Below are 19,889 nucleotides of genomic sequence, written 5' to 3' on the forward strand. Positions count from 1 at the left end.
CCGGTATGTTAAAATGAGGAATACAATCCTGTAAATCCACTAGGGTTACCTCGTAAGTAGGATGGCCCTTGGCAGAGTCTTCAGGCTCTTAGGTTGTGGTGAGGTACAACCTTAACCACTACCAAAGATCCAAAACACACCCTCAAATAGTCCACGGATCAGGCCTCATTGTTAAAGCTCTGAGGATAGCCCAAATGTTTTCGGCCCAAATTAGACGAGCCCACTTACTGAATCCAAACATTAAAGGTTTAAAAGAAAAGGAACTAGAATTTGAGTCAATAATGCAATGGCTCTTAAATTCATATGGACCCGCGGAAACAACCAGCCCAAGCAGGAGATCGCTCAAGTGGAATGTTTGTTGGCACCCATACGTCGGTTGACGGATTTTCATTTAATCTATTTGAAAAGTCAATATCATTATCCGCCTTCCATATTAACTCATTCATACTGTTCCCCTTCCTTCTTGTAATTTTTCCAAGACGAGCAGCGAAAAGAAGAAAAGAAAAACGAGAAATTAAAGAACTTTATCACTAGCAAGCAAAATAACATGTAAAATTGCCCAGAGAAGGAAGACATGCTCCAAATGGATGAATTATATTCCGACAAAATTAAGTTATTCCCTCAAAATCATCGCACTTTGTGCAAGACCCTCAGCGCAAGATGAGGCTGAACATTAAATTACACGAACTAATCCAAAGTAATTAATTAATTGAGACTAATGCACACCTTCTAGTCCATTGATTCCTACTTGGACATTACAAACAGGTAATACTTGCCCATCTGGATCAGCAGCCTCAGCAAGAACGGCACGCAGCCGGTGAAGAGCAGCCACCGGAACTGTTCGTCTGACTTGGGAGTGACGGCAAAAATAGCAGAGCCGTACGTGACGGCCATCGACACGGTGGCCACCACGACCTCGAGGAAGAACGGGAAGCCCCAGGTGAGGGAGATGATGAGGTTGATGGACGATGCGAGCGCGAGCGTGTTGCACACCAGGAACACGTAGAACGGCCCCGTCTGGGAGGCGTAGATGGCCTGGCCCGGGACGCGGCCACTGGAGCTGTCCTGCCAGACGCCGCCGGGGGGGCTGACCCCAGCTTGGAAGGTGACAGCCGCGATGAGGGTGGCAACAACGAGGAGGACGTTGCGGACCTCGGTTGGGGAGTCACGGCCCTCGTGGTTGAACAGCACCGTGAGCAATTTGAGAGGGTTTTCTGGAGGGTTTGCCATTGGAGAGAGAGAGAGAGAGAGGAATTAAAACTACTAATCAAATAAGAAGGTGAATGGTAATGACGTTTTCTTTGGATATTTATAGTGATGCAATGGAGGACCAGTTCATGTATGTACTTTTCTGGTCGTTTTGGTCAGTGGTGGCTGTGACCATAGGAAGAGTCTGGGAAATGCCGGGTCGTGATCCGCACATCCATGCTTCATTGTGATTGGAGGGTTTGTGTGCTCTCAACCTTGTTGAATAATTCCAGTTCCTGGTTCTGGCCTGGTCCCTCTTCTTCCTCCTTTATTACTTTTGTTTATTTGATTTTTTTTTTTTTTTTTGGGGGGGCGGGCTGGAGCCAATCCCAATTGAGGGTTTTATTTTTATCTTTTATTTTTTCCTTCTGGCATCCTATTCTTCAAATATAAACGGGAGCCTTCTTTTGATACAATTCTGGTTGCGTTATAATTATGTTTCGAATTGCTAAAATTTTTGTGCCTGTTGATACATACTTTAATTGTAAAATCTAATAGTTAGATAAGACAGATGCGAATGCTCAGTTACCTATCATACACGTACTCTCTATCAGCATCAAATTTTCGACATAAATTGCTAGTTGTGGTCGTGTTATGATTATGCTACAAATTGCTAAAAATTATGTGCTTTGGTGATACATACTTTAAAACTTTAGAATCTCAAAGTTAAATAAGAATGGATGAGGATCCTTAGCTGCCTATCATAGGGCTGTGCAATTAGTCCCGTTCTACCTTGGAACCGGACTAGACTGTTCATAAAACAGGTCTGGTTTTCGGTTGCAGCAGAAATAGGTTTAATTCCTAGTTCAAATTTTTTTAAATCAGTACTTTGCGGGCAGGTTTTAGATTTTGGGCGTTGAATCTATCCACCAACCCAACCATTCAAGAACCGGCTATAACCTGTTTGGATTATATACTTAAATGAGCTTAACTTTCCTATTGCTTTATATTTCTATTTGTTTTGTATTGATGTGTTAATTTGAGCCATTTTGTTACCCACACTATTTTGCTATAATTACTATTTCTCTTGGTTTTTTTCTTTAAATGAAAAGAAAAAGAAAAAGAAAAAGAAATCGGTTCTCAGGTAGATTATATAATCGAATTAGACAAACAAAGTAGGTTCCAGGTTAATTTAAATACATATAGGATAGGTTTCAAGTTTCGAAAATTGGAAATTGATTTTAATAGGAGATTTACCCATCCTCTTCCCGGTCCTTATTTTGTTTTTCCTTTTTGGTCTCCTCCCTCCCTCCCTCCCCATCACCGCCACCATAGTGCCAACATCACAATTGGCTACCACCAGAGATCGGTGAGGCCTTGTCACTTCTATCGAGACCTGGCATCACCTTTCCAGATGACGCGAGACCCGATGAAAATGGCAAGATTTGGAGGAGGGGCTTCCACAGTTTCATCTGAATACGACGCTCCATTGTGGCTGACGAGCTCGACGCCAGTGCGAGTTCAAGGCAAGGGAGATAGAGCAAAAGCAATGGGGTTAGAGAGATAAAGGTGACAATGTGGGGTTACAAAAGCAATGGGGGTTAGATGACGAAGGGAACGCGGTGGATATGATGGCGGCGGCGGCACTAAGGGGGTGGTCTTTCCCAACGGCGGCGACCAAGTTTGGATTTATTGTATGGGCAAAGGATCTGAGTCCGGCCAAGATAACTTCCTAAAAATTGTCGTGAGTTCCTGTAGTCGCGAGGAGTTCCGTGGCATTCGTCTTCATGACTGTGATTGTTACTGGTAAGTTGTAGCAATGGGTTTGAACCTACTTCAATGAGCATAGAGTTAGGATCCTACTTACATATTTTCTATGTGACATGAATCTTCTGGTTTTGCTGCAGAGTATAACTACACCATCGATATCATCATTGTTCAAAATATATTAAGCCTACCATAGATATCCTATACTACACTTAAACAAATTATATACCATATATTTCTAGCATTCATTGAAAAGTTGACCATATCCATGAAACTGGAAGGAATGAGTGCACTTCAGACAGATATATTCGCTGGTCTTATAACTATTTGAAATATACCACACTATCTATATTGATATGTTATTGAAGAGCAATCATGATAGAACACAAAACGAATTTATTCATGGATTAGCATATACTTTATCCGCGAAATTGGTTGTAAGGTATATGACAATTTCTATAATCTATGCTTGGAAGCTGATCTAAAGCGATGTATTAATATAATACAACATATAAAGAACATCTAATAAGGATTACAAAATTTTGTAGTAATGTGTGAATTCCTACGGAGACCCATGCATAGCACGAGTTGCTGCGCTAGTTAATAGAAGCAACGTGCATGATGAGACTCCTTGATTGCGGGAATGGGAGAGCCTGTGGATCCAATAAAAAGGAAACTCTTTGCGTCAAAACATCGTTGTTTTAGCTCATTCTATCTATCAAGATTGCAAGATAAAAGGGACGAATCTTTTCCTGCTTTCGAATCACAGATGTGAAATTTGTACAAGAAGTAGAAACTTGTAAGAAAGTAAACATAATATTACTGTGATTATTGATATTATGAAAATGAGGTAAAAATATGTTACCCAAGAAATCTATATGATAAACAATATGGTCGTTTGCCAAGAATAAAAAAAATTATCGGTGTTAAAGTATTTCACATCACTTGTTTACGAGTTTATATACTCTTTATATATATATATATATATATATATATATATATATATATATATATATGTATATGTATGTATGTATGTATGTATGTATATATGTATGTATGTATGTATGTATGTATGGCTTCCCTTAACTTATTGGCTTAAGATTTTGAGTTGGAAATTATAACATGATATTAATGCCCCGATTTATTTCACACGTGCAAATTTTCATTAGTCAAAGTTCTACGCGTTGTTTCTAATCCAGCTTGCATGTGAGAGATGTGTTAAATTATATTTGTTTATGGGTTTTATATGCTCCTTATACATATGTGGTCTCTCTCAATTTAGTCAATACGGTCATTTTTTTGAATATAAATTTTTTAAACATATTTCCTCATATAAAAATTACATATGAAAATTTTCCTATTTCCGCCACAAATAAGTAGAGTTAGGTGAAAAACCATTGTCCTTTTTCTTTCTATTTCCAGTGTTTGACTTTCAGGTAGTGAGCTGACCGTACGCATCAGCAAGGTGCTTAGCCTTTGGATTATTATTGTAGGCACTCGTGAAGAGTTGATGAACAGGAAAGCTTGGGCAAAATTATAAAAAGAGTGTTAAATTTATTGTAATAGTGCCAATTCAATAATACTTTTTTTTTAATTCAATCCTAAACTTATTGCATTTATGTTAATTCAGTCCATCTAGCCAATTTTAACCGACTTATGCTGACATGACTTTTTTTAATAGTATTATAATCATTTTTTATTTTTTAATATTTTTTCCTTTTTCCTTTTCTTTCCTTTAATATTTTCCCTTCCACTTAGGGCTGGCGAGGGTCGGGACTCCCTCATTGGCATTGGCATTGGGCAAGGGCATCACGGCCCCTTGCCTAGATTTGGCGAGGGTGGGCAAGGGCCCGCATGCCCTCACTAGATCTTGCTAGGCAGGTGAGGGGCCTTGGCCCTCACTTGTGACTGGCGAGAGTTCGGTTGGTGAGAGTCGTTGGTCCTAAGTGGAGGGAAAAAAAAAATAAAATAAAAGAAAATAAAGCAAAATGTTAGTGCCTTTCGGATATGCTATATTAGCACTATTGCAATTTTTTTTTTTTTGGTTAGTACTATTGCCGGATTTCGTAGATCTTAACAAGTTCTGTCACTATTGCAAAAGGTTTATCATTGAAATAGCCAAAAAAAAAAGGGGTTTATGATTGAATTAGAACATTTATAATAGGTTTATGACTTTTTTAGTAATTCTCTTTGAAAGCTAGTAGTCCAAATCCCGTAGTCGAAAGAAGAAAATTATGATTTTTCAATAACTATTTGGGTTATTTAACTCATAGATGAAACTTCAATATTAAGGATTGGTTTCTTTTATGAAAAATGAATAATTTGGAAAATATTATCTTAAAAATGTCTCCTGGTATTGCTTGAAATAATTAGTCAATAAAAAAAATATTTTCATTATCGACAATAATATTTGTCTAAACATTTTTGTGAACAATGAAAATATTTTTCATTCATCATTCTTATAAGCGATACAAGTAATTGCTCTAGGGAAACGTTTTCCAAATCATTTACGCAAAATAAACAAAAAGAGTGAATCTGAAATTAAATGGCATCCCAACCATCTCACGGTTTGTATTGAATTGCAATTTTAAGAGAAAATGAAGTAAAATACAATAGAAAGATAGTATCTAAAATGACTTTTAATGTTTTTACTTCTTTTCTTAAAATCTTGTAAAACGTCTACTATGACTTTCTCGCTGCGAAGCGCTTGAGATTTTTCAAAATATGTAAATGTTGGCATGTAGGTGATATTATTCTTTTCATAATTTTTTAAAATTTGCAAGATGTATTAAATTTTATTGAGAAAGCAAAAAAGTTATTCTTATTTTTTTCTTAAACAAAAAGGAGTAAACTCTAAAACCACATCAATTGCTGTCAAAACAAGAAAGAATTTAAAAAAAAAAAATTCCGGTCAGATCACTTGAGTGACTTGAATTAATTTTTTTTTGAGTCTCAAGTGCAGTAATAGTTACATTTTTTATGTGCAAAATCATCTGATTAAAAATAATATCAGTGCCATTATCACCATGGCATTATGATGATGTTTTGAGTTTCTAAAAGGAGGCCAAGGGCTAGTCCACTTACCCGCTCTTCCCCTTTCGCTTGGATGGAAAGATTTTAGTGAACATAGAACTTTATTCGCCTTAAAATAAAGTGAAACAGTCTTGAACTAACACTAGTTAAGTAAATCAAACAGCTAATCTGACAGTATTAAGATGACCAAAATCTCGAGAGAGAAATTTTTACCTCAAATATGGAAACTCTTAGCTAGTTTCACTTGTGCTAATGTTGTGATGATGTTTTCTTGGAGATTTATGGTGATACAAAGGAGGACTAGTTCAAATATATACTTTTCTGGTCGTTTTGGTCAGTGATGGCTGTGACCATAGGAAGATTCTGCGAAAGGTTTCGTCGTGGTCCCTCCATGCATGCTTCGTTGTGACTGGGGAGGTCTTGTGTGCTCTCAACCATGTTGACAAATTCCACTTCCTGTTCTGGCCTGGCCCTTTTCTTCCTCTTTTATCTTTTTGTTTATTTGATGGGAGGGACCTTCTGGAGGTAGCGAGTCCAATTATTTGTTGCTCCCAAAACTACATGGTTGAGAGATGAGTCGGCTGCTGAACCTAGAGCCAATTAGATCCTTTGAAATAGAAACGGGAGCGTTCTTTTAATATAGTTATGATTGTGTTATAATTATGTTACAAATTGCTAAAATTTATGTGCTTGGTGATACATAAAACTCCAGGATGTCAAAGTTAAATAAGACTAGATGTGGATCCTCAGCTGCCTATGATAGGGCTATGCAACCGATCCCGTTCTATCTTGAACTGAACCAGACCACCCATATAAATAGGTCTAGTTCCCGATGTTAGTGGAAACAAGTTTGATTCCTGGTTTCAAATTTTTGAAATCGGTGCGGTGCAAGTATTAAACCGACCCACCTACCCACCCATCCAATCACTCAAAAATTGGTTAGAACCTCTTTTCTAAAATTGGAAGAAGATAATTTATTATTTCTAAATTTTAACTTGTCTATTATTATTATATATATTTTTTGTATTAATGTTTTACTTGGAGCCATTTTGTTGCCCATACTATTTTGTCATAATTGCAATTTATCTTAAAGTAAGAAAGAAATTGATTTTTAGGTAAATCCTAAAATCAGACAAGATAAATATGATAGGTTTCAAAGTCGATTCCAAAAATTGGAACCGATTCTTATCCATCCTTTTCCAAGTCTTTTTGTTTCCCTTTTTGGCCCCCACCGCCACCACAACACCAACACCATGATTGGCTACCACTAGATCTCAGCGAGGCCTTGTCGCTTCTATCGAGGTGCCGTCGAGAACTGGCATCACCTTTTGAGATCTCGCAAGACCCGATGAAAATGGCCATATTTGGAGGTGGGGCTTTCGCAAATCTCATCTGAATATGACTCTCCATCGTGGCCAACGAGCTCGCGCCAGCACAAGCTCGAGGCAAGGGAGATAGAGTAAAAGCAAGGGGATTAGAGAGATAAATGTGATTGTGCGGGTTTACAAAAGCACCGGGGGATTACATGAGGAAGGGAACACGATGGAGACGACGGTGGCGGCGGCACTGAGGAGGTGGTCTTTCCCTACGGCGGCGACCAAGTTGGGATTAATTGTATGGGCAAAGGATCCGAGTCGAGCTAAGACAATTTCCTATAAATCATTGTAAGTTCCTCTAGTAGTTGAGAAGTTTTCGTCTTCGTAATTATGATTGTTACATGTTAGAAGCAGTGGGTTCAAACTCATTCCAATGAGGGTATAAGTTTGTATACTACTTATGTATTATCTAAGTGACATTGATCCTCTAGTAATGCCGCAAAGTATAACTATACTGTCGATATCATCATTGTTTGAAATATATTGAGCCTACCATAGTTGTCCTAAACTATAATTAAATCTAATTACATACCATATAGTTGTACCATTCATCGAAAAGTTGACAATATCCATGAAAATGGAAGGAATGAGTACATTTCGCATAGATACATTCGCTGGTCTTATCATTATTTGAAAAATACCACATGATCTAAATTGATATGTTCTAGAATAAAAACCAAATTAAATCTATTAATGGATTCACATATCCTTTATCCACGAACTTATTTGTGAAGTAAATGACTATTTAGAAGAGGTTCGAGATCCTCCAAACTTAGGGATGAATTTTACCAGCTAAAGTTACCGAGTTGGTAGTTTGTTTTACAACAAACTAAAAGATGCATTGTCCCACATCGAAAAGGTGTGAGTATGCATGTAGATGAGATTTATCACTAATCAAGGATCATTATTTTTTATTTAATGAAAAATTCAGGTTTATTTTTATAAAAAAAAATTAACTATAGCGTCTCGTTAAAACAGTGCATTATCAATAAAGGAGTAATAGTTATTTATTATTTATTATTTATTTAATTCCGGTCAACAATGTTATTATTTATTTAATTCCGACTGGCACGTGCCACGCATGTGCGTGGCACGCGTGAGGCACCCCGCACGTGCGTTGCACACGCTTGGGGCCGAAACGGCGCGTGCATCAACAAATTGCTAAAATTTATGTGCTTGGTGATACATATTTCAAAACTCCAAAACGTCAAAGTTGAATAAGAGGAGATGCGGATCCTCGGTTGCATTTAGGATATTTTGCCCACAAATTGATTTATTCTTAATATGTCTTATCAAACCTCATTTACTTTCATAACTTATCTAATCAAGGGTATTTGATATTATATTCAACTGACGTGATCATCAGACCTTGCTAAAGTATAATGTGGATAAAGTTTAGTTAATGTGGACAACTTATATGGACACCTCCGTCGGAAATTCAACCCGTGTGAATGTCAAAGTATGAAAAAATAATGTGGGCACCCACATAGTTGTCCATGTTGAAAAAATTATTTATGTTACCCGCAAAAGCCACGTTAACTAGATTTTAGATTTAGTAGGATTTGAGATCGAAAGAACTAGATTAGAAAATTTATGAAAGTAGAAGGACTTGATTAGATAAATTAAAAGAATTGATTAGACATATCGTGAAAGTATGAGGACAAAAAAAAAAAATGCAACCTAAGTCTTTCCATGTAATACATTGGCATTATCCTTGGAAATCCTTTTAATACTACTACTTTGATTGAGGCATTTATCTATATGGGAGACAAAGTGTGCGATGGATCTTTGTAAACATTTAGTGGCGTGGCTTATAACTTCGGGACGGTCTCCCCTGAGCTATGTGTACAAAATGTGAGAATAACTACCGGTGAATCTAATAGTTAGTCTTTGGCAGAATTTCTATGGAAGGAGTAGCAATGGTTTCTACACTTGTAATCGGGCGATATATGTACTACTAGTGTAACTTGTAGAATTAAGCCTATTTGGGCTATTAGTGGGCTATTAGAGTTAGAAGATAGAGGACTGGGTGCATTTAAATCGAACCTCTATAAATCTCGTTTGTAACTAATCTTTCCTTAAATATGTAAATTTCCGCTGTTTGTTATTGCTCATTTACTTTGCATTGTGGTCGGTTCTACAAAAATAGTTTGTGCTTCCTTGAAAAATCGATTCATCTGCTCATGATTGCTTATTTGGACCTAACAACTTAGATCGGATCAAATTTTCTTTTTCCATGAAGTTGCTATACTTTTGCGATGAAGATCGAAGGCGACCATTGTCGGAACAAAGATCCACGGCAATCATTGTGGGAACTTAGCTTGAACGAAAGCAACTCGATCCCCCCCTCCGTTGTTTGGTGGTGCTAATTATACATGCTGAAAATGTACGATGGCCATGTTATTTGATTGCTGGAATACGAACTTTGCAGTCGATTTTGCAATTGGACCCTTTTGTGACAATAAAGGAAGGTGGGTCCTCTGTTTGATTGCTGAAAGTTTCATTAAACGCAAAAGCAAGGCGCGTTCAAAGCTGTGCGCTTGCTCCGCCCGAATTCATCAGGATTTCCGTGTGTGTTATGGGATCGATTGGAGGTCACTAGACCCGTCAAAAAGGACCTTGACTCATTTTTTATATTATGGATGTTAAATGGGTTATAAATGAGTTTAAACATATTATGCGTATTAAATGAGTTATAAACGGTTTTACAATTTATCTAAATACAACTCATCCTATCTCTTTATTCATTTTTTTTTCGCTTTCACTCGATCTCACGTTCACTCACTTCGCACTCTTATTTCAGTTTGGATATGATTGTTCATAGATTGAGTTAAATACATAAATGTTTTAATAATATAAGCCAGGTCAGATCAAGTACGGATTGACATGGGTCAGGTCGGTTATGAGGCATTACATTTGTATTGCATGAAAATGAGTCAATACAAGTTAAAAGAGTTTACCAACTCAAATCCAACCAGATACATTTGCTTGACAGGTCTAGAGGTCACTTATCATCTTTTATCATGTTTTAATTATTGGTGAGTTTGGACAAGAGTTTTTAGGCTTTATTGGGGTGGACTCTTTTGGATCCGAATGTTGGGATTATTTTCCTCGGCAGACCGGGCTCAAAATAGATGGTGATCGGGTTTCGTTGTTAAAGCTCTTTGGATAGCCCAAATGTTTTCGGCTCAAATTAGATGAGCCAACCTGCTGAATCCAAAAAAAAGAAAGAAAAATAGATTTTGAGTCAATAATGCATTGGCTCCTAAATTCATATGGGTCCGCCAGAACAACCAGCCCAAGCAGGAGACCGCTCTAATGGAATGTTTGTTGGCACACATTTATCGGCCAACATGTACGGATTTTCATCTAATCTTTTTGAAAAGTCAAAATTATTATCCAATTTGCATATTAATTCATTCATCATACTGTTCCACCTCCTTGTAATTTTCCCAAGATGAACAGAAAAAAAAAGGGAAAAAAAAAGACGAGAAATTAAAGAAGTTTATCACTAGCTAGCAAAATAACATGGTAAATTGCCTAGAGAAGCAAGATATGCTTCACATTTCCCCTGTTTGTTATTGTTCGTTTACTTTAAATTGTTAAATTATGTATCGAGTTTAAGCGTATGCGAAAAACGATCTGCTTGGATGAAATTTTCTTTTTATTTGATTGTGAAGATATTTTTATGAAGATAATATTCAAGATTACGCACAAGAAAAGAAATTCAAAATTCTTTTATTGGGTCTTGGATGTCTTCAGTTAATAGAAGGACATTCGTTAGACTCCATGAAGGTTTACAAAAGAGGAAATAAAATAGAAAAAAAAAGGAGCAAAGTTTCTTCTTTATTTACAAAATAAGGTTATCTACATGGGGCCCAAAGTCAAAGTCTTGACTGTGGGCACGCAATATAAAAGGTAAAAGGAAGGTGAAGCCCTTTGCACGTCCACGATCCACTTGAGAGAGGAGCCGCAAATTTTTGAAGCCACGTGAAGCCTTGAAAAGGAACGTGAAAACTTACGTACGTGGACCAAAGACGAATGTTGGAGTTCCTAATTTTGGCATACGTAGAGCATTTCTATTTTAAGCTTGAACGCATGGTGGTTTGTGCAATGAGTTTATGTTCAAGTGAGTTATTTATTTATGAACATTTTGGGTTTGAGATTAAATCTAGATGTGAGAAACACTCGAGCGTGTGAGCGATTGTAAATTTTGATTTTTCGATTATAGTTGATTATTTTGCTGCTGGCTTTTCTCGTGGATATATATCGATATTCGAACCAAACCACGTAAAATTTTTGATGTCCTTATTATTTTTCGTTTATCTCTCTGGAGTTTGTGAGTTGACATAAATTGCAAGATCCTGTTGGTCCCGTGTATATTCGGTTGGTTCTACAAAAATAGTTTGTGCTTCCTTAAAAAATCAATTCATCCGTTCTTGACTGCTCATTTGGGCTTAACAATTAAGATTGAAGCAAGTTCTCTTTTCCCATGAAATGGCTATACTCTTGTGATGAAGATCAAAGGTGACCTTTGTTGGAACATAGATCGATGGCAATCATTGTTGGAACTAGCTTGAACGAAAGCAACTCGATTACCCGTCATCCTCCGTTGTTTGGCGGTGCTTACACATGTTGGAAATGTAGGACGTCCATGTCATTTGATTGCTGGAACACGAATTTTTATTGACTTTGCAAATGTACCCTTTTGTGACAATAAAGGTGGCTCCTCTAGTACACCCGAAAGTGAAGATAGTACATGAGGGATGGCAAGAGGAAAAGTTTCATCAAATGCAAAAGCAAGGGACGATATACACCATGCGCTTGCTCCGCCCGAATTTATGAGAATTTCCTCGTGCGCAACAGCAAAAGGAAAATGGGATCGATCGGAGGTCACCCATTAGAATTTTCTCGGTCTGAATGTCGAGATTACTTTCCTCAGCAGACCCAGCCCCAAATAGCTAGTGGATCGGGCCTTGTTGTTAAAGCTCTTTCGATAGCCCAAATTGGACTAGCCCACTTTGCTGAATCCAAAAGTTAAAAATTAAAGAGGAAGAAATCGAATTTGAGTCAATAATGCATTGGCTCCTAAATTCATATGGGTCCGCCAAAACAACCATCCGAAGCAAGAGATCGCTCAAATGGCATGTTTGTTGGCACACATTTAGTGCTTTAATCCCAATGAGTTGACAGAATGCGTTTTTTTTATATTCTAATGTGTCAGTACCTACATTCCTCAATCTCCAAGTGGAGAGATATATATTCTTTCCCCTTTCATAGGATATATTTTCAAATATTTTGTCCCAAAGTTTAGGCGGAGCAGTTTATGGTTATACTTAGGATTGCGTTATATCAGGAGGCCCCAGTCACTATATTTATCATGGCGTGAGAGCAACCTCTACCCCTTGTTATTTTATCGTCCTTGGAGTATGGGGACACGAATCTTGATTGGCTCTTGACCAATCCTTTCTACTAGCTCAACCACACGGGCTTGTGACTCAAGTGGGGACATGGGCTAGGCCTATAGCCAATTCTTTCCCTCCTGGGTAAGAGGTAAAATTGCCCTCGAGCCAATGACGGGGCTTGGAAAGGAGGAGCCAGGAGTTAGCTAAGACTTGAGTCCCAATACTCCGAGGATGTTAAAAAATGGGGGTAGAGGCAACTCCCAAGCTTCGATAAATATAATCGCTAGGGATTTCCCTATAAGACTCAATGGTCTATTATATATGAACTTTGGGACATAAAATTTGGGAGTATTTCCTAGAAGAGGTGGCAACCAGTATGTTAAAATGAGGTGCAATCTTGGTCAGTCCACTAGGGCTACCTCGCAGGTAGGATGGCCCTTGGTGGAGTCTTCAGGCTCTTAGGTCATGGTGAAGTACAACCTTAACCACTACCAAAGATCCAAGACACACCTTGAAATAGCCCACGGATCAGGCCTCATTGTTAAAGCTCCCTGGATAGCCCAAATGTTTTTGGCCCAAATTAGACGAGCCCACTTGCTGAATCCAAACATTAAAGGTTTAAAAGAAAAGGAACTAGAATTTGAGTCAATAATGCAATGGCTCGTAAATTCATATGGACCCGCGGAAACAACCAGCCCAAGCAGGAGATCGCTCAAGTAGAATGTTTGTTGGCACACATATGTCGGTCAACATTGACGGATTTTCATTTAATCTATTTGAAAAGTCAATATCATTATCCACTTTCCATATTAACAATATATTAACACTTGGAGTGTCAAAACTTGGCACGGAAGGATACTTAAGTGCCAAAATTATAGCAAAATGGATCACTTAAGTGTCACTCCGCCAAAATCCGGCAAAATGTTGACGTGGTGATTGCGATGTGGCTAAACAATACAAAAATGACATCGTTTTGGTGTTGATGTCGTAAAAAATTAATATAAAAATTAATTAAATTTAATTTAAAACTAAACTTACTTAAATTTTTTAAAATAAAATAAAAATATTAAAAAAACTAAAAATTTTAAAAATTTAAAAACTAAACTTATTTAAAACATTTAAAATTAAAATTAAAATATTAAAAAACTAATTTAAAAAAACTAAAAAAATTTTTAATTTTTTTTTTAAAAAAAAGTTGGGGGCCGGGCCCTTCCGACGGTGGCGAGGAGGCGGTGGTGGCAAGGGCTTGGCCCTTAGCCGCCTGCCCCTTTTTTTTAATATTGTTATTTTATTTTAAAATATTTTAAATAAGTTTGGAAGGTGACCAGGGGGTGACCCCATCTTGGAAGGTGACGGCCGCGATGAGGGCGACGACAATGAGGATGACGTTGCGAACCTCAGTTGGGGAGTCACGCCCTCATGGTTCAACAGCATCTTGAGCAATTTGAGAGGGTTTTCTGGAGGGTTTGCCATTGGAGAGAGAGAGAGAGGAATTAAAACTACTAATCTAATAAGAAGGTGAATGGTAATGACGTTTTCTTTGGATATTTATAGTGATGCAATGGTGGACTAGTTCATGTATGTACTTTTCTGGTCGTTTTGGTCAGTCGTGGCTGTGACCATAGGAGGATTCTGGGAAATGTCGGGTCGTGATCCGCACATGCTACTAATCCAATAAGAAGGTGAATGGTAATGACGTTTTCTTTGGAAATTTATAGTGATGCAATGGAGGACTAGTTCATGTATGACTTTCTGATCGTTTTGGTCAGTGTTGGCTGTGACCATAGGAAGATTCTGGGAAATGTCGGGTCGTGATCCGCACATGCATGCTTCATTGTGATTGGAGGGTTTGTGTGCTCTCAACCTCATTGAATATTTCCAGTTCCTGTTCTGGCCTGGCCCCCTCTTCTTCCTCCTTTATTTCTTTTGTTTATTTGATTGTTTTGGGGGGCGGTTATGGTTGCGTTATAATTATGTTTCGAATTGCTAAAATTTTCGAATCTAATAGTTAGATAAGACAGATGCGAATGCTCACTTACCTATTATACGCGTACTCTCTATCACCATCAAATTTTCGACATAAGTTGCTAGTCATGGTTGTGTTATAATTATGCTACAAATTGCTAAAATTTATGTGCTTTGGTGATACATACTTTAAAACTTTGGAATCTCAAAGTTAAATAAGAATGGATGAGAATCCTTAGCTGCCTATCATAGGGTTGTGCAATTAGTCTCGTTCTATCTTGGAATTGGACTAGACTGTCCACAAAACAAGTCCGATTCTCGGTTGCAGCAGAAATAGGTTCATTCCTAGTTCGAAATTTTTTAAATCGGTACTTTGGCTAGTAGATTTTAGATTTTGGGTGTTGAATTTATCTACCAACCCAACCAATCAAGAATCGGCTATAACCTGTTTGGATTATTATACTTAAATGAGCTTAATTTTCCTATTGCTTTATATTTCTGTTTGTTTTGTATTGATGTGTTACTTTGAGCCATTTTTTCTTTTTTGTTTGGTAAGGTTAAAACTTAACTTTGAGCCATTTTGTTGCTCTCACTATTTTGCTATAATTGCTATTTCTCTTGGTTTTTTTTTTTTTTAATGAAAGAAAAAGAAAAAAAAAATAAACCGGTTCCCGGGTAGACTATGGAATTGGACTAGACAAACATGGTAGGTTCCAGGATTAATTTCAACATAGATAGGATAGGTTTTAAGTTCCAAAAATTGAAAATTGATTTTTATAGGAGATTTACCCACCCTCTTCCCCGTCCTTATTTTGTTTTTCCTTTTGGCCTCCTCCCTCCCTCCCTCCCTCCCTCCCCATCACCGCCACCATAGTGCCAACATCACGATTGGCTACCACCAGATATCAGTGAGGCCTTGTTGCTTCTATCGAGACCTGGCATCACCTTTCTAGATGACGCGAGACCCGATGAAATTGGCCAGATTTGGAGGAGAGGCTTCCACAATTTCATCTGAATACGACGCTCCATTGACAGCAGTGCGAGCTCAAGGCAAGGGAGATAGAGTAAAAGCAATGGGGTTAGAGAGATAAAGGTGACAATGTGGGGTTACAAAAGCAATGAGGGTTAGATGACGAAGGGAACACGGTGGAAATGATGGCGACGGCGGCACTAAGGGGGTGGTCTTTCACAACGGCGGCGACCGAGTTGGGATTGATTGTATGGGCAAAGGATCTGAGTCCGGCCATGACAACTTCCTAAAAATTGTCGTGAGTTCCTGTAGTAGCGAGGAGTTCCGTGGCATTCGTCTTCATGACTGTGATTGTTACTGGTAAGTTGTGGCAATGTGTTTGAACTTATTTCAATGAGCATATAGTTAGGATACTACTTACATATTATCTATGTGACATGAATCTTCTGGTTTTTCTGCGGAGTATAACTACACCATCGATATCATCATGTTCGAAATATATTGAGCCTAGCATAGATATCCTATGCTACACTTAAACAAATTATATACCATATATTTCTAGCATTCATTGAAAAGTTGACCATATGCATGAAACTGGAAGGGATGAGTGCACTTCACACAGATATATTCGCTGGTCTTATGACTATTTGAAATATACCACACGATCTATATTGATACGTTATTGAAGAACAATCATGATAGAACACAAAACGAATTTATTCATGGATTAGCGTATACTTTTTCCGTGAAATTGGTTGTAAGGTATATGACTATTTCTATAATCTATGCTTGGAAGCTCATCTAAAGCAATGTATCAATATAATACAACATATAAAGAACATCTAATAAGAATTACAAAATTTTATAGTAATGTGTGAATTCCTACGGAGACCCATGCATAGCACGAGTTGCGGTGCTAGTTAATAGAAGCAACGTGCATAATGAGACTCCTTGATGCGGGAATGGGAGAGCCTGTGGATCCAATAAAAAGGAAACTCTTTGCGTCAAAACATTGTTGTTTTAACTCATTCTATCTATCAAGATTGCAAGATAAAAGGGACGAATGTTTTCCTGCTTTCCAATCACAGATGTGAAATTTGTACAAGAAGTAGAAACTTGTAAGAAAGTAAACATAATATTACTGTGATTATTGTTAATTACACTTCTAATTATGAAAATAAGCTAAAAAATATGTTACCCAAGAAGTCTATATGATAAACAATATGGTCGTTTGCCAAGAATAAAAGAACATTATTGGTGTTAAAGTATTTCACATCACTTGTTTACAAGTTTATATACTCTTTATATATATATGGCTTCCCTTAACTTATTGGCTTAAGATTTCGAGTTGGAAATTATAACATGATATTAATGCCAAGTTTTTGCTTGATTTATTTCACGGGTGCAAATTTTCATTAATCAAGTTCTACGCATTGTTTCTAATCTAGCTTGCATGTGAGAGATGTGCTAAATTATATTTGTTTATGGGTTTTATATGCTCCTTATACATATGTGGTCTCTCTCAATTTAGTCAATATGGTCGTTTTTTGAATTTAACTTTTTTGAACATATTTCCTCATATAAAAATTACATATGGAAATTTTCCTATTTCCGCCACAAATAAGTAGAGTTAGGTGAAAAACCGTCGTCCTTTTTCTTTCTATTTCCAGTGTTTGACTTTCAGGTAGTAAGCTGACCGTTCGCATCAGCAACGTGCTTACCCTTTGGATTATTAATGTAGGCACTCGTGAAGAGTTGATCTTCCCTGATGGTGCAGCTTGTGTTTCCAACTTGGTGTCCCTCCTGCTCTTTTTCTTTTTGTATCTTTTCCTTGTGCGGGCCACATCGTTGTGTGCTTTTCTCCCTTGTCTCCTTTGTTGGCCGCTGTTTTGGCCTTCTTTTGCTACTGTTTTTATTTGCATTGTATCTCTCTCGCAGCTCTTCCCTCGCCTTTTCTCCCCCCGGTCCCCTTCCACTTGTTTGGATTTCCTGTTTTTTTGAGTGTAAGCTGGTCCCGAGGCCCCCTTGCTGTACAGTTGTATAGCTTTTTGTGCAAAAGTCTATATACTTTTTACCTTTTACCAAAAACAAAAAAAAGAGTTGATGAGCAGAAAAGCTTGGGCAAAATTATAAAAAAGTGTTAAATTTATTGTAATGGTGTCAATTCAATAATAAACTTTTTTTTTCCAATTCAGTTCTAAATTTTTTGTATTTATGTCAATTCAGTTCATTAAGTCAATTTTGATCAGTTGATATTGACATGACTTTTTTTAATAGTATTATAATATTTTTAAAATAATTTTCTCCATTTTCCTTTTCTTTTGTTTAATATTTTCCCGTGCACTTAAGGCTAGAGGGTTGGGACACCCTCGCTGTCATCGGCATTGGGCAAGGGCATCATGGCCCCATGCCTATCTGGTGAGGGTGGGTAAGGGGCCGCATGCCTTTGCTAGATCTTGCTAGGCAGGGGAGGGTGCCTCGGCCCTGATCTGTGACCGGCGAGAGTTTGGTTGGCAAGAGTTATAGGTCCTAAGTGGAGGGAAAAAGAAAAGAAAAGAAAATTAAAAAAATGTTAGCACTGGTTGGATGTGCTATATTAGCACTATTGCAAAAAGTTTAGGACTTAAATAGCCAAAAAAGGGGTTTATGATTGGATTAGAACATTTATAATAGGTTTATGACTTTTTTAGTAATTCTCTTGGAAAGCTGGTAGTCCAAATCCCGTAGTCGAAAGAAGAAAATTATGATTTTTCAATAACTATTTGGGTTATTTAACTCATACATGAAACTTCAATATTAAGGATCGTTTCTTTTATGAAAAATGAATAATTTGGAAAATATTTTCTTAAAATTGTCTCATGGTATTGCTTGAAATAATTTGTCAATAAAAAAATATTTTCATTATTGACAATAATTTATATCTAAATATTTTTGTGAACAATGAAAATAATTTTCATTCATTTATTCTTGTAAACAATACAAGTAATTGTTCTAGGAAAACGCTTTTCAAATCATTCACGCAAAATAAACAAAGAGAGTGAATATGAAATTAAATGGCATCTCAACCATCTGACGGTTTGTATTGAATTGCGATTTTTAGAGAAAATGAAGTAAAATACAATAGAAAGATAGTATCTGCGTAATAAGATGACGTTTAATGTTTTTACTTCTTTTCTTAAAATCTTGTAAAACGTCTACTATGACTTTCTCGCTGCGAAGCCTTTGAAATTTTTCAAAATATGTAAATGTTGGCATGTAGGTGATATAACTCTTTTCATATTTTTTTTTTTTTAAATTTGGACGATGTATTAGTTTTTATTGAGAAAGCAAAAAAGTTATTCTTATTTTTTTTCTTAAACAAAAAGGAATAAACTCTAAAACCACATCAATTGCTGTCAAAACAAGAAGGATTTTTTTTTAAAAAAAAAAATTCGGTCAGATCACTTGAGTGACTTGAATTATTATTATTATTTTTTCTTTGAGTCTCAAGTGCAGTAATAGTTACATTTTCTATGTGCAAAATCATCTGATTAAAAAATAATATCAGTGCCATTATCACCATGGCATTATGATGATGTTTTGAGTTTCTAAAAGGAGGCCAAGGGCTAGTCCACTTACCTAAAAATTTTTAGTGAACATAGAACTTTATTCGCCTAAAAAACAAGTGAAACAGTCTCGAACTAACACTAGTTAAGTAAATCAAACACCTAATCTAACAGTATTAAGATGACCGAAATCTCAAGAAAGAAATTTTTACCTCAAATATGGAAACTCTTAGCTAGTTTCACTTGTGCTAATGTTGTGATGATGTTTTCTTGGAGATTTATGGTGATACAAAGGAGGACTTTTTCAAATTCATACTTTTCTGGTCGTTTTGGTCAGTGATGGCCGTGACCATACGAAGATTCTGCGAAATGTTTCGTCGTGGTCCCTCCATGCATGCTTCGTTGTGATTGGGGAGGTCTTGTGTGCTCTCAACCATGTTGACAAATTCCACTTCCTGTTCTGGCCTGGCCCTTTTCTTCCTCTTTTATCTTTTTGTTTATTTGATGGGAGGGACCTTCTGGAGGTAGCGAGTCCAATTATTTGTAGCTCCCAAAACTACCTGGTTGAGAGATGAGTCGGCTGCTGAACCTAGAGCCAATACGATCCTTCGAAATAGAAACGGGAGCGTTCTTTTAATAT

At 37.0% G+C, this 19,889-nt stretch overlaps 1 protein-coding gene across 1 annotated transcript; it reads right to left on the bottom strand.

Moving 5' to 3' along the window:
• Positions 1-575: 575 nt before the first annotated feature.
• Positions 576-14,277, bottom strand: LOC104444417. Its single transcript, XM_010058079.3, has 2 exons — positions 14,248-14,277; positions 576-1,251 (listed from the first exon to the last, which is right to left on the bottom strand). The coding sequence occupies exon 2, from the start codon at positions 1,228-1,230 to the stop codon at positions 745-747; it is 486 nt and encodes a 161-aa protein (XP_010056381.1). The 5' UTR covers positions 1,231-1,251; positions 14,248-14,277; the 3' UTR covers positions 576-744.
• Between the last annotated feature and the right edge of the window lie 5,612 nt (positions 14,278-19,889).

The sequence above is a fragment of the Eucalyptus grandis genome, chromosome 5 (assembly GCF_016545825.1).
Source record: "Eucalyptus grandis isolate ANBG69807.140 chromosome 5, ASM1654582v1, whole genome shotgun sequence".
Classification (NCBI taxonomy): Eukaryota; Viridiplantae; Streptophyta; class Magnoliopsida; order Myrtales; family Myrtaceae; genus Eucalyptus; species Eucalyptus grandis.

Excerpts from the sequence above, each read along its gene's own strand:
- LOC104444417 (XM_010058079.3), bottom strand. The coding sequence starts at position 1,230 with ATGGCAAACCCTCCAGAAAACCCTCTCAAATTGCTCACGGTGCTGTTC.